Genomic DNA, 22,965 nt, shown 5'->3' with positions numbered 1-22,965 from the left:
TTCCCATCCCTAGATGCAGCTGGTACCACCAATACACCCCTTGGATTACTTCTGGAAATAGCTAATGTTGACATTAAAAGTACAAATGTTTTTACAATGTTTTAAATTTTTCATGTAATCAAGCTTGTGTGATTATATCCAGCTGTATCAGTCAGTGTGGTGGAAAACTTAGAACTTATCACAATAAACTCAAGCAATTTCAAAAAATACACACAAATCCCTGCATGGATCACAGCCATTTATGATGCAAGTCCAGCTGGTTAATACAAACTTTTAGCTAACTTAGCTAACAACTCCATGCAGGCTTTATTGGGAAAAACAATGGATGATTATCACTAAATTCAGCCTGGCGTCAGACCTGCAGAGCACTGAGGGTATTTTCCTCAGTATACATCTGATTGTGACTGATTAGAGCAGTTTATCTCTAACAAGTCTTTCAAAGCAATGCTGATTATTACTGCAAAGAGAAGTGATCAATCTGTCTTGCTGAGCTGAATCAGACATCTCGTCTCACTGGAGTTAATAGCGGGAATGTCAAAATTGGCCAAAAATGACGGCTGATTATTCCCTCTAACAAAACGTAGGTTCCAACCATTCAAACATCTATTTTTGTGATTTATGTCCATTAGATGGAAAAACAATACAACGATAACAATTGCCTTTGTGCTGCTTTGTTATGAATGCCTCTTTGTGTGTGTGCGTGCTGTCTCCTCAGCATACCTCCATCATGCCCAGTCTTGCTTTGAGTTGTGTCCCTCTTATCAGATACAATTTATCTTTGTTTCTCCTCCCCTCAATGTCATTTTACTAAATCCACATAGGGGAACAAGAATTAAATAGAGTGATTTAAATACGCCTCACTATTATGACCTAGCATTCAAACTGAGAATTTCACCCTCACCAGACACAATCTCAAGTCTTCTTAATCAACTTTATTCATTTCTGCATGTTGTCCTTGCTTTCAAGTGTACCAATAGCACTCCTGGGAGTGCACAGCAAATCCTGCGCTCACTTCCTGTCTGTGTGCCGGGTCGAGGTTCAGCAGAAAGGAAGGAATTTCCAGGTTATCGTTTTCCTCTCCTCACACAGTGCTTCCAGATAAAGAGTTTGTACAATATGGGTCTTATATAAGCCAGTGACAGACAGGAGGATGTTGCAGGGGAGGGAGAGAAAGGAAGAAGAGGGGGTGGGTACTCAAGGCCACGCAGGCGAGCTGACTGCCAGGCAGACTGTCTAAACCAGTGTGCTCTCTGTGCTTCTCTCACTCATACACACAATCAGTAAAGAGGAAACTCATAACTGCATTCCTTCCCACTGATGTGAGAGGTAGCTGATATGAAGGGCAAAGTGTTACCCTAGAGAAATCAAGTGAGAGCGATATGAGAGAGCTGTTGTTGTCTAAATAAATTCTCCTGTTCACCTTAATTTACCCACAGCACCGTCACTCGAGGTAATAGCTCAACATGCATTTTGTGCCAACACCTTGACACACATTAGACACGCCTGGAAGCTAAGTTGGGGCAACTAGATAAACGCTTTGAAAAGTTTTTTTTTTTATTGAAGTTATTAAACCTTCCCTGCTTGACAAATTATGTAACCAATTGTTCTATGGGACCACTGCCATGTGCTAACAATGGCTGTGCCTGTCAAATGTCAGAGGTCAACCATGTCGTGGAAATCTAAGAGGAGATGTAAGCATTGCATATTACAGACATAACACTGGACTACCAGATAAGACAGCCATGCTCTGAGAAAAGAGTACGTGAATAATCGATACAAGAGTCATATCAACATCTGTAGCTTGTTTTATGGGTACAATCTGTGAAGCAATTGTATACAAAAGGGCAGCTCTACCAAAATTCAAAACACAAGTTTGGAAGCTGGTATAAAACTCTACAAATAGGCAAGATATACTGTTAATGTGAGAAGTGTGTCTGAAGAAAAGCTTTATAGGAACGCATCAATCTGGCCGAATGGCCATTGCCGTGGTTGCCACTGAGTGTGCCCATAATGTCCCTTCTGCCACATGACCAGTTTGGCATAACTGGTTTGAATTGGCTGTTATGCCCTTAAAAGAAAGTTGTAGATTTCCTTATTTAAAACTACATGCAATACAACAAGCAAGCTCACATTTCTCAGTGTCTCTGCCATCAGGTAGACATAAGTAGCACAAGATTTCTCCAGCTCCATAAACATTAATAGCTAACCCGCTAGCTACCAGGATGTTGCTGCACAGTGTTCGCTAACTACAAACGTACATAGACTTTGTGACTTGCTGGGAGATCTAACTTGCTGTTGCTACGTTTTCAGATAAATGCCACTAAAAGAGTGCACAAAGTATTAACTGGAAAGGGAACGAAACAAAATTGTGAGTAAATATCGTAAAGGTGAAACCTCTTTCGTAAGGTAAGTTGAATCCAATCTGTATACGGCAGCCAGTTAAAGGTAGAACATGCTTCCTTACTTAAAATATGAAAGGACGTAGTAAAGTCACCGTTGACGTGTCCAGGGGACATACCTTATTTTTTCCCTGATGCTACACAGTGCTACACAATTAATATTGTTATGAGTCCGCATTTCATTCAATGTGTCTTCATTATTTTCCGTTTTTAGTTTTCATTCCCACAACCCTCTTCCACTAAATAAATGGCATCCGTTGTTTAGCAGCTAACCAACGGAGTCTGATCGAAAATCTGTAAAGTTTGTCAGGATTATGATTATATTGAGGCTGAATTGACAAGAAGACTGCCGACATATGATGCCTTTTATTCATCTGTTTCTAGAATCATGTGTTTTTTTTTTCCGATACGCAAGGAACTGTTCATATGTCTTATTTCTTAACGGGAGTTTGATGTAATATTTTCCCCAGGAAGTGCTGGGAGCTTTCTGTAATTCAAATGCTGTATGTATATTTTTTATCTTTTTGTCACCACCACATAAATACTAGGTTTGCCACATGAGAAAATGTGGTCTATAAACACAGAATTTCTCCCATTTGTCCAGGACATTGAAAAGAATGTGATTCATGTGATTAACCGTTTGAAATGGCTCTTATAATACACACAATATTTTTTTTTCAGACAATGCTTGACCTTATAGACCAAAGTTTGACTGTTTTCTGAGTGCTTTCATTCTTTTAGACTAGTCTACCCTTCTTTAAACTTGTGTTTAACGTCAGGGAAATTAGTCAGTAGGAACATCCCTGTCCAAAATGAACAAAATCACATTTTTTAGATGTGACAAATGCATGCTTACTACTGAATGATTATGATCTAATGTGATATTTCACAAGACTGAAAAACACAGGAACAATGTAACTGCAGTCATATGAAAGATAATCAAAGGGAACACCTGCACATTTGAAGACAGTGATCAAAGGTGGTAGGTACTAGAAGTATACAGGCCAGTAATGATTGTTTCATTCATCAGTGTTCATTTTGAGACATTTGTGATATTTGTGATAATTCTTTTATCTTGTGCCTTTGTGCAAAATTACATTAAGTATCATAATAAATGCCTCTTTACAGAGCCAAGTTGGGTTATTTTCATAAGTGAATGAACCTTTAAGCACCAGATCAACCAGGCTAGATAATCTGACCTTCATCAGTTAAGTTAAAACCAGGGTGGGAAATTAAAACAAAGCACATGCTGGTAAATATTGGTTGAGGCCAGTGAGGTTAATATTCAATCAGACATTTTGGCACAAGTCCAGTCTTTCCTTGGTTCAGTGGAATCCTGCAGTGAAGTTGGCTAATAAAATAGAAACTGGGACGTCCCCTTGGTGGCCTGAGGGTTTAAGAATTTATCCATGTAAACACAATGCCCCCAGTCTAGCTGGGAACCTTTGTTGCATGCCATCTCTGCCTTCATTTCCATCTTCCTCTGTACTATCCCCTACCAAAATAAAAGCAAAAAAAATGACCCAAAAATGCAATACAAGATAGAAGATTTGCTGCTGACACAGATGTGGGGAGCAGACCAGACAAAGCACTGGAATGTTCAGCCACTTAATGCTACAAAACAAAATTCCAGTTTGTGGATTTTAGCCAATCAACCAGTAGCAGGCTGCATGTAGCTCCAGTGAAGTTCAGAGAGAGCAAACACAGAATGTGAGGGGCGCTCTCACACAGCGAGGACATGTTCAAACATATCTGAGATACCCTAAGCACCTGAGGAAAGGAATACCAAAGAGCATTACAGTGCATTACAAATTCATGTGAACCTAGTGTCCTATAAATGGACACTAGTTAAGAAGTTTTTGAGTGAGTGTCAGAAAGTTTCTAAGTCCACGGGATATATAATTTTTCTCCTAGGTTCACATTTTTAAGAAATCCCGAGCTTGTTGTCTAATTATCATCTGTACTGTTTTTCTTATTCTCTTTGCAATTTACATACAGTGTTAGTTTCATTTGTCCCCCACATCTTCTCTGTGGTATCACTACAGTTTTTAATACTAAGTCTATGCAACAGTGCATGCAAAGCAGTTTCGTTTAAAGCAGTTCTCTTGACTTAGAATGTCAAAACCACAGTCTGCAACCTTACACATCTGAAGGCTAAGCAAAGCAGGGCTTAAAACCTGTTTTACAACATAGCACAGTTCTTGAACAAGTCCTACTGCACACAACCACACAGACCACACTGCACTGCAACATGCAGGAGGCAGGAGGCAGGTTTCTTGATATAAACAAATGTCAGTTTCCTCTATATTCAATCAACATGACCATCACAATAACCATTCTCTCTGAAGAAGTAACAACAAGCATCACCCACTTCTGGTGTCTTTTTTAAACTCATGCATACAGCATCAAATACAGTCACTTTTAACTCTGTGGTTTCAGTGAAATACTCTTTAAGTTGTTAGCCAAAAGACCTGAATTTCCTTAAGAATCAGATTCATTTAATACCCTGTTTTAAGGGTAAAGGATGGGGTCATGGGTGTCCATAAGAAAGGAGCCCTGGTCGGTTCTGGTGGCGAAAAGTATTGTATGCATTGGGATGTGGGAACTTACTGTAAGACTATCATTGTCATGGAAAGAATGTATGTCATGACACCCTTTCCCTTACATCAAGACCTGAAGCAAGAAGAGGAAGCTGACCTATACTATGAGAAAAAGCTAACTTTCAGTCTGAAGTTTCCCGTCCGTGGAGTTATTTCGACTGCAGAGTCCAAATTTGTGATTACATAGCACAACCAGGAAAGAATAAACTGGGAATATCACACTAGTAAAGTAGTTTTAGTGGTTTTACAGAGGCCATGTTGACATCAGCTTTAAGGTAGCTCATGTTAACATTAGCATTAGAACTACAGCCAAATCCAAGGATGGAGGTGGCGTTATCCAGTTAACCGGACAGCTAGCTGGCTAGGCTAACCAGCTAGCTAACTGGCTTGCTAACTTTAACTCCATGATGGAAAAAGCAGATAGCATGATTTATGTCACTGACACTTGGTTTAATGCCTTACGCGTGTTCGACTTGCTTTGTATATTGAGTCGAAAAGAACATAACATAAAACGTTAAACACAACACAGGCGCCACATCATGGAAAACTCACCCATTCCTGTCCTTCACAACGCCTCGCAATCAAACGTTGGGAATCTCTTATCCAGCAGCTTCACTGCTAGCTAGCTAATAGCCAGGTAGACGCGTATAATCAACCTCAAAGTGTTTTTTTGTCGACTCACAACCGAAAAAAGAAGTCAAGTGAGCCGTAGATCCATTCGTCCCTGCCCCAGCAGCAGCAGCAGCAGCCTCCCGAGTTCTCTCTTGGTGGTGCTTCAAGATTATTGTGCAGGAAGTTAACCAGGAGTCTCCACCTTTCTTGGACTTGCCTCCACGGCTTGCTGCGGGCTGCCTGCTGCCACCAAAATCCAAAATAGCAGGAAACTTCGCGATGTTTCAGAAAGGACAGTCCCGCGAGAGGAATGTTTAATGGAATGTTGATTCCCCCCCGTTGTATTATTGGCTCACTCAGCAAGTACAGTCACTACTGTATGTGCGTGCGCGCGGGCGTGTCGGTGAGCGCGCGCGCGCGCGAGAGAGAGAGACTCACCCGAGCTCCTTTTTAATGTTTGTGGTGATTTTATTCTGAAGTAATAGGGTTGGCATAGTGTGGGAAACAGCTCTACCCGTAGCCTAATAAAAAATGCAGTACAGACATTATCAGCACTCATATAAACTGTGAGGGCTCTTATCCATAAGTCTAAGATGACACTGCATGATTGAGAGCACCCTGCCTCTAGCTGGTGTACTATTACTTATTAATATGTAGAAAAAAAACTGCGCAATATAAAAAGTGAAAAATACATTTAAAGTATGCCAAAACAAGGTGTTAATATATCTATATAATATAGACATATCAGCCAGATGAGATGGTGGGTTGAAACAGCCGCAGGTGTTAAACCAGCCAGGATGACGGTGGGTTATACCGTGTATAACAATGACAACGTGTGGTTTTTAAGGCTGGCTTTGATGGTGGGGAGACTGTTCTAAACGTAAGCGTCCGAAAAACCAAGGACAAAGGAAGGAAAATGTTCTTGAAGTGGTTGATTTTTGGAATATGGATTTAAGATAAGATAAGAAAGAGGATATTAGAAAGCTATATACTGTATATATGACAATACCTTAGACTACATAAGTGATTTTTGCCAAAGAACTCCACTAATGCAACTCTGGTAGCCATGATGTGTCAGCTATACATACAGCATAAGCATATAAGGATGAATAATAAGTACAATATACATAATGATACTTGAATTACATCATGTTCTATATGATATATGTGCATTTTATGTAATATGCACACAATATAAAAAACATACAGTACTATGAATGACAGGAAGCAGAGTGCATGCAGGTTTATACATTGTAATGAGGTTTGTCTGCAGTGGATTGTCAGTGAAGGTGAGAACCAAAGCTGTTATTCCTGTCACCAACCTCACCTCAACACCTCATCTGTTCTCAAGTGCTGAAAGGCCTGGGGCAGATAAAGAAAAAAAACTGTCATAGCTATTCAGCTTTAACTCACAATCTCCCTGTATTCCTGCCCCAACGCAGTGTCCAAGGCTATTTCAGTTAATAATCTTGCTCGACTCTTTTAATTTCACTCCTCTCTCTCCCTCTCTCTCTCTCTCTCGCTCTCTTTGTATGTGTGTGTGTGTGTGTGTGTGTTTCTGATTTAAATCCATTTTGATTGAATGAGTTTTGGCAGTGCCATAAATGGTTTGGTATCAAAGGGCACAATAGCATCTTTCCCATCTGCTGAGTGACAACATGCTATTTGAAACATTCAAACCGCACCCCAAGCAAAGCGACTGTGGGAAAGGGAATGAAGTGAAAACTGCTTCACGTTCATAAAACAATCACATGGCTCAGCCTGTGTGAAAATGTGTCCAAACCATAAAAAAAGTCAGACGTGACTTACTTTCAAATGTGGCTTCAATGATTCTGATATATTCATTTTTTTTCCGATAGCAAGATTTAGTTTTTCACATTAGATTTAAAAATCGCACAGAGAAAAATAGCTTGGACTGCAGCAGTGACGAGGCCCTTTCTGCGGCGGCGTAACATAAAAAGCGCCTGCTGTCAATTACCCAGCTTATCTCTCTAAAACCAGACAATGAACTGTTAAAAAAGGAAGTAGTTCAGGGCAAATTCATCCAGACAGGATGCATCCAAGCAAAATGTCAACAACCTTTCAAAAGGCAGCGTAAAAACAGAAACTCTATGCAAATGTTTGACCGCATAAATACCGTACACACACACACACACACACACACACACTCTCTCACACACACACACACACACACACACACACACACACACACAGATTTGAATAACATGCAGTGGATGCCTGGCTGTCAAAGTGGATCATGGGAACCACAACGGTCCTCATTAACTCTCATTAATTCAAACATCTGTGCTTTCTGCAGCCCATTTGTTGTCCACATTTATGAATTTATTCCCAAAGTTTGGAGATCAATAGAGGCACATTGCCTTTATTTTATAGCCACTTCATTTTATGGGTCTGCAATTTTCTAAGTTCCTTAAAGTTTCCAAAATAAGAACTGAGTAGTTCACCATTAATCAAAGGCAAAATAGAGACAGTTTACAACTGGTATTCTTCTAATTATTGACTCCAATTGACTGCATACAGTTACAAACAATCAATTAATAATGACTGATTATTTATTTGGCTTTAAATAGACCAATTCTTTCAAAGCAATTCTTATTTTCATCAGAATTAGTACCAAATTAAATGGGCCTATTTCCATGCATGGCTCAGCAGCAGCTGTTTCTGTGTAAAAAGTTGTCTTCACCTTTGAGAAAAGGCACCTTCCCCCAACGCCTCCAATGACGCAGATCAGTGCCCAGCAGTGATAAGGAGCAGTTTCCAGTTATCAGTGTTGGTAGCTCCTATATGAATACTGACAAATTAGAATTTGGACTTAATCACCTTTCCAATGCTGACGTAGAGATGAGCATTGTAACAGAAGTCATTGGGCTCCAGTTACCCGCACACACATGTTTTAGTCATGACCTTCCTTATCCGACTGTTGGTCAGCAGTTTTAAAGACCCTGTCACAATCAGTGCCCTAAATGTACAACATTACACATATCCAGCCGTCTTTGGCACATTGACCACTGACCAACAGATCATTAAGAACGTAGACTTTGTTGCATTCATGACTCGACCTCCTCACAGGAGGGTTCTGTTCCACTGGATCTCCCCTAAACCACCGAACACCTCCTGATGGATAAATGAACTTATGCTCCATTTAAGTCTTGAAAAGATCAAATTCACACTCAGGGGATCCAAGAACCACTTTTACTTTCTCCTGTTATGTCTTATCTGAACTAGCTAAACTCCTGTGAAACATTTTATTTACTCTCTCTGAAACCTCACCCCTCACTCAGAAACACACCACATTCTTTTTCTTTCTTGTTCATTTACTTATGTTTTTACGTATTATCGGTTATTGTTTTTATTGCTTTTGTTATTTGTTTAATTTTCTTATAGCATGAACTACCTGGGGTTGGGTGGTAAGTTGAGGGTTGGATGGGAATTGTGTCTCTATTATCTGACAAAAAAAACAAAACAAAAAAAACATACTGTATTGTTTTCTATGTGTATGTCATTTCTACTTCACTCATTAAAAAACTGTTCTGAAAAAGACAAATCACACGAAAATACAGCAAGCAGGCGCTCGTTTGATGCTCGCTTGCTCACAAACATCTGCAATGGACAGCAGATGATGACGAAGGTTCATATTTAAACATTTATGCTGCAGTGTAACACCCTGACAACAAATCCACCCGTCCTGTTTTACTGCATCATCTACTGTGGGGCTCAATGTTTCAAAAACACCTGTTGCTCAACATAACTCGGCCTCACTGCTTCATCTAGAGCCACCTTGTGGGTAAAATGTGTAACTGCAAACAGTCCCATGTCAGCTCATGGATCAGTCTGTGTTATATACAGAATGTAGCAGCTTACAGTATATGTCAGAGACGTTTTCAGCAATGCTTAACTTTAAGCCCCTCTTTAGCATTCATAAACAATAAATAAACATTTAATAAATGGCTTATAAGGATGTAGTTTTGAGAACATATTGGTGTTTATTAACGTATTTGTCGATGACTCCTCCTGTGGGCTGCTTTATAAACAGACAATGAATGAGTCAATAAAACATTTTCATTGGAGAAGATACAATTACTAACATACTGTACATGAATTAACACTTAAAATGTCCTGAAAGCTACATATTTATATATATAATTCATAAAGTGATTGTTTTTCTGTCTTTTTCCATCAAAAGAGGGGTAATCATCAAATGTATGTAAGATATAGAAGCTATTACTAACATCATTATGTTTTTGTTTTGTTTTTGTTTTTGTTTTTTTCAATTAATGCAGGAACTGACCAGCCTGATATGTAATGTTTGGTGCTGTATTAAAGTGTAATTACAAAGAGCATCCAGTAGAGGTCAGGCTAACCCTGGTATTGTTTTGATGCATTGTTAACTTGAGGAACAAGTTTTTTGTCTCACTAATTTTGACTGATTTGACTTATTTTCCATGCTCAGCCCCTGAAATTCTGTAAAAGCATTATATCCATAAGAATATAGCATATAATACAGTATTTTCTCCGGTTCTGGTGAAAAAAAAAAAGAACTACTTTATTGTAAATGCTGTTTTTATTTCAGTCAAACTATGACTTCACACTCAATGGGCCTGATGCATACATTCCTCTGTTGAAAAATTGCAAAAATTGAGGTAATGATGTTACACCTAGCAATCAGAATCCATCCCAAACCAAATTAGGAAGTCTTCCACTTCTCAGACGTGTTCCATGTGGCAGCCTGTACCTATAAATTAAGTGTTTTCCCATGTTGACACAAGTCTGCCAAAAGCTAACATTTCGAGCTATCCCTATAAGCAGAGAAGGAAATCTGTGCCACCCACTAACACTGTGACGAGTACGTTCGTCTGTGTCATGAAGCACCACGCGGATGTTAAGTCAGAATGTAGATTTAGTTTCAATTGTAAGCTTTCATATAACACTCTCTTTTTCCAACAAGGGTGGCTAAATTTTGGCACCATCTACCACTTGTGGCAGAAATGTCTCTCTTTGGACACCTTTAGGCCTCATGTGTTGGACACTTGGGTTTGAGATCTGACTGTTACCAGGAGACTCTGCTTAGCAGCTGCCACTGACGACTTAAAACCCCAACATGGTTCCATTGAGGAGCTTCGCTTTGGTTGCCTGAGAAAGAGTCAAGCATTTACTACAAGACATGAAAAGAACAGAGCTCACGCCCAAACCTCTGAAGGATCCTTCTTCACATGCTTCATGGGTGGCAGCTTAGAATTCAGCTATAGCAAAGTGAACATTTGGTCATAGTTTATGGAATGAAATGCATCAACAATGGGGCTTTTTTGGAGTATGTATTTTTAGAGAGATACAAGGTGAGACAAGTTCTAAACTGTCAGCCAAAAGACTTACAGCATCTTCTAACTACAGATGTGTATTGAAATAGTAAGCGTTAACACACACTGCTCGGTTAAAAGAGGAAATGTATCAGTCTTATTAGCATCTAGTGGGAGCATCAGTCATTCTAAATGCAAATACACCAGCAGGTTTCTGGCACTGAGACGTGTGCCTGAGGCCTGTAATGGGTATAAACAATGAAGTCACATTTTCACAACAGACCTGAGTGAGCTGTGTGATTACAGCAGACCCCCAACAGAGATGCGGCGTGAAGATGAACATGTAACAATGGAAAGCTGCTCAGCTATTTGCCTTTCCACCCTCAGAGCCGGTATGTGCATACGTGTGCACACCTCTGAACACAAGAGTGTCGAAAATGTGACTGGGATGAGGTGGAAAAAGGGTTAAAAGTTAATTAGCTTTGAGTCATAACTGGTTTGACATTCTCCAACATAATGCTAACAGGCTCATAGTGGTCTCATCTGCAGGGGTAAATGCCATTGAATTAGCATTTGACAGCATACGCAGTTAGCAGCAGTATCAGTATCATTCTGTCTGCCTCTCTCCCTCCCACTGTGTGTGTGTGTGTGTGTCTGTGTGTGTGTGTGTGTGTGTGCGTGCGTCTGAAAACTAATCCTTTCATCCCAGTTAAACCAGAATGAAGACAAAGCCGAACCATGCCTAACATAGGGAGGTGCTGACAGAGACATTTTTGTCCATTTTAAAGATCCCCTCCAGACATGTTTAAAGACATATGAAAAAGCTGTTGAATAATAGTTTGTATCTAATACAGGTTTTCCACAAAAGTTCAGTTATCTGGTATTATCATTGAAAAATGAAATGAAAACATTCTTCATTTCAAAACTTTAACTCCTGGAGACAAGTTTTCTCCTACAATCACACGTGTGGAAGCTGCATGCTGGGCCATGATTGGCTGAGATTGGTGATCGCAGAGAAACCACCCAGTACACTCTGCACATACATCATTCTGCACGGTGAAACCAGACATTGAAGAGAAGTCATAATATGGAAAAGAGGGGCTTGAAGTAATTTCAGGGAAGATGCTTGTCAATATGTACAACAGGGAGTGGAAAGCTCATTTTAAAGGTCTGTTTTTTTCTTATTTTCATAGATTTGACCATCGTTTCTTTCAGTTATGATAACACTGTGCTTATGATGGCTGAGATCTGGGAACACAGCATCCCCAGAACAGAGTTGGACAAGCAAGAAACAAGACCAGTCAGATTATCAGACAAGACAACATCTTAGATGATCAAAACCACCTTAACTGGAGGATGGTTTGCGTGACCTGCACGGCATGTGCCTCGCCTGGTCCACCTTGTTTTTACCAATTTTTGTGGGTGTTGATAGTAGATGCATGCATGCTTTGAGGGCTTGAGCTCGTGTGTGTGAAAGCATACAAACACACAATTCCTCAAACACACAGCGCGAGGCTCTTTTCCCCATAATAGCCTGTTCTTTTTTCTATATAAGGCAACTTCACCTAGTTACTGCAGTCTGAGGATATGCGTGGCCCTGCAGCACTCAGGCTGTTTGGCCCAGTGAACGTCAGCTCAGCTCTGCAGCATGAGTGAGCAGCAGCGTTGGCCAGCACATACAGTACGTGTGACGTATCACTCTGGAACCTGCTCCCGGGGGTCACTCTTTCTTTCACTCTACTTTTCAGTCATGCATTTCTATACCAAGGCCTACTATCAAAGGAACATTGCGTGGATTTCCCCTTCATCTCCCCTCATCCGACTCAGTCACTGACTCACTTATGCTCAGTTTTTCCCCCACCAGCAAAAGTGAAGTGGCACGTTTCATCCCTTTATCTCCCCCTCCCCCTCGCCGCTCCGTGTCCACTCGCTCACGCTCCATGTGCAGGGCAGATGGTGCTCCAGTCTTTTATCGGCTGCTGCTATTTGTAGTAACGTCTGAGGCTACAAGCACGGCAGCTTGTGTGTACGCAGACTGTTTACTAATGGCCTGCCTGACGGGCCAACACACTGCATGCGTTGTGTCTGGATATCTCAACAGCAGGACGGTAACTGGATAGATGACGGGTTGACTGCTCCGAACAGATGACCCAAGCTGCTTAAGCCTCCATGTTTGCTCCACTGACACATATGGGACAGTGGCTGTCCCACAGTTGGTGCTTGATTGCATGATGATAGACGAGCCCAGTAGAAACCTGGGCCAGTGTCTGTTCTGCAGACTTTGGGTTTGGGTAGGTTTGAGCAACTACAACTGTGTGGTTACAGGAGAGTTTGGCATTTTGGGAGATATTCTTATTCGCTTTCTTGCTGAGAAGATCAGCACAACTCTGATTTCTTCTTGTTCATCTTGTCTGTTAAATGTGAAGCTGGAACAAGGAGATGGAAAAGCGTAAATAGCGTAAATAATGTGAGCAAGCCGAAACAGCCAGCTTGGCTCTGTCCGAAGGCAACAAAAATCTGCTACCGGCACCTTTAAATAATTCACTAATTAACATGAACAGGTAAAACACATAACAGGTGGAGAGTGCACCTGGCCGAGACGCAGTTCCAGCAAATAACATCTGAGTGGAAACTGTTCTTTCACACTTTGTACAGATTGAAATAAGAAGATCTCGCATGTTGAAGCATGGCTAGCAGTTAGTATTTGCTTACAGACTTTATGCTAACTCAACTCAACTGCAGATTTAATGATCAACAATGCGAGCGGTCTCAATCTTAAGGTTGGTTTACTTCATCTGTGCTGCACACATACACACGCAAAATCCCTACCAGACACAATGACCTCCTTTCCACAGTAGAAATGAACATTTGCTCGGATCAAAAAGGCTGCTAAATTATTCATATGTTGAGCGTTACTAAGCACTTTCTAAAAACAGCTAAATACACAAAGAATGCCCTCATGCTGCGACAGGAGAGGCTGGATGACTGTCTAGCGTAATGGAATGGCTCCACAGTGTCATCCAGGGAGGGTTGAATCAGGGGTGCTGTCCTTCCATCCCCTCCCAGGAAATGTAACAACTATTCACAGATGGCCTCAGGTGACATCTCCATCGACTGTGGATTAGACTTGCCCTTAATTGACTCCAACGACCCTAAGAACTGCCATTACCCAGTGCTGTTGCCTGCATTTAAAGGGGTAATCCAATGAAACTGAAGTGCATCTTTAATGCACTGCACAGTGAATGCAGTTTTTATAGCACTATCCCTTTTTCTGGTTACTTATGGATCCTCCTCAGACCAGGAGGAGTGTTGGGTTGAAACATCACGATATAAAACTTAAGAGGGCTCTATGGCAGTGAGCTGAGTTTTTGTGGATATGAATTTGACTAGTCTATGATTTTGATGTCAGGGGCTGAACAGGAGGACACAGGATTTTGGATTTTGAAAAAGGAGTTCTCATTTACCCAATGAGACAAGATAAAGCAAATATGATCATTAAGTAAATGTGGCCCTAAAAGAGGTCATCAAGACACAAGTAAACTCCAAGTACAGCCAGCTGAACTGCAACAGAGCAGAGTGACTTAAAGCTGCAGTAGGTAACTTGTATAAAAGTAATTTTTTGTCACATTTGCTAAAAGTGTCCCTATGCCCAGACAGCAGTACATGAAACATGTAATCTGTGAGAAAAAAATGCCTCCATTGGTCCCACCTACTGCTCCTACCGCGATTTGCAAGAATTCACCACGCCCGACACAAAACAACCAATCAGAGCCAGAGGAGTGTCTGCGGGTGTGTCTGACATCTGTCAATCACTACTCACACACGCAGCGAACCGCCCCCTCCCTCCACTCATGCTGCAGGCTGCCGCTCAGTCAAACAGCTCTGTGAGCGGCGTAAGGAGTCTAGTGAAAGCTGTGGCGGAGCATCAGCCATCCGAAAAAGGAGAAACTGTTCATACCGCCGCTGCCAACAACAGCATATACGGCTAAGACAACAAATAACCATAAAGCTAATATGGTGATTGTTACAGTAACACTCCGCAGCGCGTACGGTACGTTAGGGGCTGTGATGTAGCGGCTGGGCAGAGTTAGCTTGTTTCTGATGCTAAGGCTAACGTTACTGGTTGTCATGGCGGCTGTGCAGACGCCACAGGGAGGGGGGGCTTGGAGGCAGGGCATGAGTGCAGCGGAGAGGAGTGACTGGAACTTGTGTTGTGCTAAGTCTGCTCTCTTCTCCATCTTACCTACTGCAGCTTTAACTGATGACACATGAAGGGAAACATACTGTATATACTGGACGGACAAACCATTTAAGAGACATGAGACAAGTCCCTACTTTACAGTAGACTAGTGTACACAGCTTGTTCCTCCTTCAGCACACCATACAAAATAAAAAATGCCACATAAACAAACCTGAAAACTGCTTCACTGTACACAGCATGGGATATTTGGCTTGTCAGCGAGATATTAAAGAATTTGGAAATATCCAAACAACAGTAACTCCTTTTCAAACTTTTTCCTTTCCTTCATTGTCATTTTTTTGAGGGCAGCTGGCATATTTCTGAACCACAATCTGTGATGATTACCTGAGAGGCACAGACTGGAGCTTGTGCAGTGCTGTACCATCACAAACACAGTTAGAAGGGAAACAATTAGTTAGTTAATCAATTAGTTGATCAACAGAAAACTAACAGGAAATCAGTAATCATTTACTGGTCGTAGCACACACACACACACACACACACACACACACACACACACTCTGGGCTTCAACATGGGTTCACCTGTGAGCCATATCGGCCCTCCAGAAACAGAAGGGGTTCAACACACGTGCATGGCTTTTGAGCAGCTGCCATTGGCTGCGACGCGTCGCTTCTCCCGCCCCTCTGTGCCTACGTCATCGCGGCAGTGTCCGCGGCGCTCTGCGGCGCTGAAAGAGAGCCGCACTGCTCACTGACAAGCCTGGACGGGGCGAGGCGGCGATCCCAGTGCGGCCCTCATCCATCATCGCTATGGGAATTACCACAGCGTTCTTTCTGAACCAAGCCCTGATCCCGTACTATCTGAAACCGGTCCACCTGGAGACACGGACTATAAAACACTGCAGTTGAGACTGTCGCTGCACCAGAGCCCGGATCAGCTTCTCTCCTCCAGCAAGCTGAGGAGGAGGATGAGAAACATCTAGAGATGAGAAGTGTTTCTCCCGCAGACAACTTGGACAAGGACGTTTGCTCGATCCTCATCTGTGTGTTCTAAACCAGGACCATGCCTGCCATGTGTGTGTCCGCAGTGGTGAGTTCATCACATCTTATTCACCCTGCTTGTTTTTATTCTTCATTCTAAGGACTCCTCCAGCAGGTTCTCCACTTAAAGGCACAGTGCCTGTTTTTTTTTCGTCCCAGACTCAACTTCAAATCAAGTATCCCAAATCATTTCCAACTTTGACTCCTAGATTAACTCCAGAAATGGTACTTTTCTGTCTTTAGATTTAACATCTCACCAGTGTGTCACTCCATCCTCTGCGAGTGAGCAACACATTAGAGTCCCCAGTGGAAGGATGGAGAAAGAAAGGGCACCCAGCAGTCTATTGTTTACTCCATTAGACTCTGGAAATGTCAGTTAACTGACTCTCGTCTGTTGACTGTCAAAGACAAGGTTTGATTAAACAAAGAAAATTTCCAATGATATCGTTGTGAGCTCTAAGAGACTTGCTTAAATGCAAAATGAGAATTTTGTCATCATCATAACTTAAGTGTTGAGGCTGGATGGATGTTTTTGTGCCAGCGATCATGACAGCAGACAGGATTCCCCTTGGTGACATGGTGGAGGAGTTCTTTTGTTGTGCCTGTGATGCGTTGAATATATGTGTTTGACACTGTATGTGTTGGCTCAGTTGCTGCTCGAGCTCTCATCATCCTCAGTGAGTCAGCTGAGGCTCCAGCACAAAGACTTAGCCTTTGTCTCCTCATAGAGCAGGACGGCTGCTGTCGAGCTGGAGATGTTGACTTTTTCAACACAAAGCCAGTTCTGTCTGTTGTCGTTGTTGTCAGAGGCAGACATCCAGTTCACTTTTAATGACTTTTTTTTTTATGGAATTCAGAGGATTGAGTTTGATGTGTTTTGGTATTAAGACAGGATAATGATTAAAAAAAAAAAAAATAAACTGGACACAATCAAGGTGTCTGTTTTTATTCAATCAAGTGAATAAATGGATGTGAAGTATGCAAAAAGCTTAACTCTGTGGGATTATTTTAACTTTTAATGAACAAGAGCTTCGTCTTTGGCCATGCATTCATTTTTACAAATTTAGGACTTGACTTTTTCCAAATGCTTCTAAAAATGCGCAACATGAAATACGTATAGATTTATAAAAACAATTGAATAAATATATGAAATATGTACAATTTAGTAGAGGTAGCTGTGCAGAAACATACGTGCCTATGCAAACACTCAATGTAACATAAACTAAATTTGGTCTAATCGACTGTATCTGCCCAAAGGTCCAAGCATAGTATACGCTTTCAGGTCAGGTTCGCAGCATGTTGCTGCAAAAAGCTTTGGGCTTTGGTCGGATTTTGGTTTGTATTTTCATATATGACAGAGTTTATGAAGATGTTTTTGTGTTTGCTCTCTTTGACTCTGCCAACTCTCCACTGTCATGTGTTCCAAGTGGATGTAGAAAGCCCACTGTGATCAGGGAAAGAGACATAGTGTAGCCAATGCATTGCATTACTCTGCCAAGATAATGCTTAGTTATAGATGAAATAAAGGAAAATTCTGCCCTCAGTTTAGGGTTCGGGGCTCAAATTTGAAAGCATGGGTCTCATATTCAGGCCTTTTCCATGGAAGACACTTTGCAGTGTGGCAGTAGAGAAAGCGCCAGGGTAAATAATAAAATGAATGATGGCTGAATTCCATTTAGAACGGAGCCAACATTGATATTATGAGTAGCACCTGTGCTTTTCCCTAAAGGCACACTTGGACAATAAAGGCTTTTATTGTTTATCATGTAATTTTCAATGTTGGAAGAATCTACTCCCAACTTTATTACCCTGCTTGAAGTATATTTGTGGCCAAGCTCCAAACGTATTCTAGTGTTAAGCGACAGCATATCCCAAACGCAGTCATACACTTCAAAGAAAATTAAGGATTAAAAGTGAAAGCTGGTTCTCCCCAGCAGCCACTTTATATGACACGAAAAACCCAAGTAACTTCAGTGACATCACTTAAATCATAGTGACATAAAACCACCTGCATTGCCACTAAGCACTAATTGCATAATTTTAGTTTCTAATATTTTTAAAAAGAACCCTCTTTAAAGACATTACTCTTGTGTCTGTCCCTCACTTTTATGGCTCCTATCACTTTGTGTATGCACAACAAAGAGATTCTGTCCAAACCATGAACCCAAGACTACAGAGACTGATGTTTGCAAGTTATATTTGCTGAAAGGACGAGCTCAGTTCTCCTCAGTGCTGCCTGCTTCAGGGCTCTGAGCAGTTAGCTCAAACGTCTACACAAACAATCATTGCTGGCTATTGTGAGTGATGAATTCAGCACGACTGAATCCAAACAGAGTCCCTTTCTCAGAGCTGAAATGAGCTGCGACTCAGTGCAGGATGGCATGAGGACACACAGGTGCTGCTGTGTGGGTGAATCTGTGTGTGTGTGTGTCGAGGGAGGGGGGGGCCCAGTGAGTAAATGCATGCAGGACTGCAAGTGTGTGTGTGTGTGTGTGTGTGTGTTTGTGGTGGGCCCTGCTTTAATTGGATAGTAATTACAACTTAATGTCTGCCACACACACACAAACACAAACATCCCACCCACATCCAAGTGTATGTATGCACACACCTCATTATGTAACACACGTGGCCCAACACACCCACAAAGACACACACACTGGCGTAAACAGTAGATTGATTGTTTTCTGTCCGGACCCACCGTGTTCAGTTAATTAAGTCATTCGTGAAAACCTGCTTGCATTTCGAAAGGAATTACAATATGGAGACATCCGAGGCTCCTCTTGGACCTCAGTCTGCTTCCTGCTCTGCGTTACAGTTTGTTGCTGCTAAGCGTGAATCAAAAGTCTTGTCACACAGTGAGACTGAGCTGTGGCGGTGCTGCCCTGTCTCACAGACAGACAGACAGCTCTTCCTGGATGTCGACAGGCTGTTTTTGATGGCACGCAGCCTGTCTGTCCACGTGCACGCTCACTGCTTATTTTAGGATGTTGTGAAGAAATACGCAGACACTCGAAGGTGCCGCCGTCCATATCAAGTTGCAGGTGGGTGGGTTCTTTTGCCCTTTGTGTGGTAGTCAGGAGGCTCCAGGCCGAAATAGGCAATCATTAGAAGTGCTGCATGGAGTATTGTAAAATCAAGAGTCAGGAGGTGTCAACAGGAGGCTCACAGTGTGTCCAGCTCACACGGAGCTGCAGGTGTCAGAAGGTCTCACAATAGCAGAGAGGAGAAAGAATGAATACTCTCTGGAAAAAAGTCATGATTCAGCAGTTTCGATAGCAGTATGCATTTACCCATTTATCTTTATGAGAGGTTAAAAAGAAAACTTTATTTGATGGGAAATGAGATTCTTGAGTTTTTTTTTATTTCCTACCAATGGGTAAATTGATTGTAAAGCCTGATTGGAAGATGTACTTCATTTAAGACTCTACAAAAACAGAAATAAGAATTTGAGGCTTTGGAGAATTCCAATAAGAATTTGAGAATTGGGTCATTTTAGCTTGATTGACAGGTGGCCCTGTTCATCACTTTGAGTCGTGGTGGTGACTCATTCTTCATCCCACCTCTACCCAGACTGGACTCTACATTCGCTGAAATTTCAATAGTTTGCATCAAATACTTGAGAAAACACAGACCACAAAACACAGAGTCCTGCCAGACACTGATGTCATATGTTTTTGTGCAGCAATTCCACCGTCATGAGACATTTGCTGCTTACTGTAATTCTGCTAAGATATGGCATCAATAATACATCAGTGTTGAAAAAAAAAGGCTCAAGGCAACACATGCACACAACACAAAGAGGAGAGACGTGCTGTTGGTGCACATTATATGTGTGATTCAGAGTAAACACACCTGTATCAACGCCGCCTCATTCACTGCTACATAAACTGACTTTGCTGCTCTGTGACTCTCAGACCAGTCACACACGCTGTCTGATGCGTGCAGTGCGGGCAGCCCATCACATGCCCAATGTGCAGACGACTAACAGTTTATGCTCATACACAAAAAACAGGGAAGTGAAACGAGGTTCAGGTTTAACTGCCTGTTACCTTAAAAAATGTTTGACCTATCAGTTGTGCTCCTGCTCCAGTGCCTCCAAGCTAACTGGGTCCTGGGCGTGTCTCTGGATGGCCTGTTGGAGGTGGAATTACAGGGTGTCCTGCTCAGCCTGTCAGCCATCAGGCAGGGAGTCACAGAGTCCGGGGGGGTTGAAGCACTCAGTTCCTTGACTGTCTGTGTGTTGTGGGTGGATGTGCTCAACAGGAACCTGCTCTGCAGTGGTGCAGTGGTGCCACGCTGGTGCCTATATGATGTAAACAAGAGCCGCCTGACCGGCGACTCCACCCTCAGATCTCTCCCTTCACCCTGGGTTCTGTCTTTTACTCTGTCAGTGAGTTACAGAGGCATCAGGTGAAAAGTCCTCCGTGACCCCCCCCCCCCCACATTTTCCACTAACAGACTAAACCCCAACACAGAGCAAAAGCAAATACCTTGGCATTGGGTTGCACCAGCTAATCATAAATAGATCCTGAGTAATACTAGTTAATTTCAAATGAAAGAATACAATATAGTGATTGTTTCAGTAATCAGCCATTTGCAACTTAGTTAAGAAACAGCATCTGCAGCTTCATCCCAAAGTGACAAATAATGAACATTTGACATTAAGGGGGAGAATTTTATCGATCTCCCCTATCCCCCAGGAATTTAGTATTGCAGTTACGTAACTTTGTGCCACTCAAGAGACAGATTTCAAGAAAGACTGGTCCAATCTGAAGCAGAAGAGGTTGAGATTTCCTGACTTCTGCTGTGTTCACATCATATGTGATGGAAGGTAGAGATGGAAAGATATCTGTGTTCACCATGTTTGACACATCAGTTACAACTTGTTGATGGGAACGCTGTTTACAAGCTGTATTCTCATAATTACAGTAACTACAATCTGACATGGATGTGGTATTAGTCTCCAGCTCGAGTGAAGCTCCAGAAACTCTGTATCCTATATTTCCCATAATGCGGCTTAAAAGCATTTCTTTATTGCTCCTTGTTACTGCACTTGGTTGATGAGCCTTCACAGGACACTTTGTGTCCAGCTGTCTGATTGGCTCTGGCCTGTGCACGAGGCACATGATGTAGTTTATGGGCAGTGCGGCAAGACATAGAGACAAAGTTGGCATAATAAGAGGAAGGCTGGCAGTGCTGAGGCTGAAATTGATCCATGCATTGCTGAGAGGCAGAGGTAGCTGTGCAGAAAGGCTTTAGACAGTGCCTGTCATCTGTGTGTGTGTGTGTGTGTGCACGTGTGTGTGTGTGTGTGTGTGTAAGCAGGAATGTACTGACAAAGTGCCAGCACTGCACTTTGTTTCCTCTTCTGCTTTTTGCGTCTTTGTTGGCATTTTATTTTCCTAATGGCAAACTGGAAATGCGGTTACACAAGACCGGTTGTTTGTGCGTGTCTGAGAGGGAAGGATGCTCACAGAGACTGAAGAGAGACACGCGCTGACCAAACATGAGCATCTGTTTTCTGCCATTAGCTGACTGCGCCCTTTGCCTGACGTGTTTAATAGCGGCCGTCGCAGTGGTTATCCTCATCGGTTTAGAACTGGAGCTGCAGACAGAGTCGGGCCGTTTTCACTCACCTTCCATTGGTGGTCCTTCCTCCATTAGCTTCAAATATCTTAATACCATATGAGCTATGTTACAGTGGAGGGTAGACTCAGCGTAGACAGCTCTTTGTTTACTAAAATCTTTCCAGAGTGACATAAATCATTATGGCTTATAAACAGTGTGCAAAGTAACAGTAAATTGGTGTAACTTAAACATAGACATGACACTGTGTGATTAATAATTAACATCCATGTGTAGGGTTGCAGAGGATGGGTTTCTTGGTTACTGTTGCTAACCTGCTAACATTACACACAGTCCAGCTGGTCAATATGTAGCTAAACAGAACTTGAATCTAGTTTTGTTTCAATGCAGACTGTGCTGGGTGAAACCAAATCTGTGGTTTTAAACGGACAGATCACTCAAGTGAGACTAAAAATGTTAATTGGTGGGTTTCAGAGGTCCTGGCAGGCAGATTGTGAACACAGCGAGCTGTTTCCCCCTGCTTTCAGTTGATGCTAAATTAAGCGAACCACCTGCTGGCTGTAGCTTCATATTTAGCAGACATGAGGCTGGTATCCTCTTGCACCTCCTCTCATCACCAATTTAATAACTGGATGGTGGCCCAAACTTGTGTCTGACCCTCAAAGAACTTGTCAAAATATATTTCAGTGATTTGTGACACTGCGGTGGGTGGAGCTCCCCCGGAAGAAGACAACAACACCTAAATTGAGTTCACTGCTTATTGAGTCTAGTAGGGCAACTCACAATATAGATTATGGCCCATGGTTGAGCCTAATTAATAATTAGATTAAGAAATAATTGTATTTACTATTTATTCATTTTAAATAATTGCCTTACTCCCAAGAACAACTCACCCTGTTCTACCTCAAACACTCTTGAGTTGAGTTTTCCAGTTATAGGCACAAATATGTTGTGAGATACTGATGGTTATGTGTGTGCACTTTGTGCAGCCTCTATGTACCGTACTGTGTGTTCATGAAGTTGCAGATGGAGAAGTAGGTTTAAGTTACTAAAAAAACAGTTATTAAGCTGTTTTCTCTTGACTCTCAGGAGATGTTTGCTATTTTTTAATGAGCTCTCTTCCCCAGAAGAGGGGAAATCAGCACCGTGGGTAACGGCATGGAAGGCATGAGCGTCCTATACTAAGCAATCAGAAAGTTCCTGTTTAATAC

At 41.9% G+C, this 22,965-nt stretch overlaps 2 protein-coding genes across 2 annotated transcripts in view; one reads left to right on the top strand and one right to left on the bottom strand.

Annotated features, from left to right (window-relative positions):
• Positions 1–5,862, bottom strand: part of cd2ap (CD2-associated protein) — a 46,561-nt gene extending 40,699 nt beyond the window's left edge. The window contains exon 1 of the mRNA XM_076756673.1: positions 5,552–5,862. Within this exon, the coding sequence (XP_076612788.1) occupies positions 5,552–5,555 (4 nt within the window). The 5' untranslated portion in view covers positions 5,556–5,862. The remainder of the gene's footprint in view (positions 1–5,551) is intronic.
• A 9,970-nt stretch (positions 5,863–15,832) lies between these two features.
• tnfrsf21 (tumor necrosis factor receptor superfamily, member 21) overlaps positions 15,833–22,965 on the top strand; it is a 42,513-nt gene continuing 35,380 nt past the window's right edge. Inside the window, exon 1 of the mRNA XM_076756573.1 lies at positions 15,833–16,217. Within this exon, the coding sequence (XP_076612688.1) occupies positions 16,191–16,217 (27 nt within the window). The 5' untranslated portion in view covers positions 15,833–16,190. The remainder of the gene's footprint in view (positions 16,218–22,965) is intronic.

Source organism: Chaetodon auriga, chromosome 18 (genome assembly GCF_051107435.1).
Source record: "Chaetodon auriga isolate fChaAug3 chromosome 18, fChaAug3.hap1, whole genome shotgun sequence".
In the NCBI taxonomy this organism is placed as follows: domain Eukaryota; kingdom Metazoa; phylum Chordata; class Actinopteri; order Chaetodontiformes; family Chaetodontidae; genus Chaetodon; species Chaetodon auriga.
The sequence above is the reverse complement of the archived record's forward strand: the minus strand, read 5'-3'. Positions and strand labels throughout refer to the sequence as shown.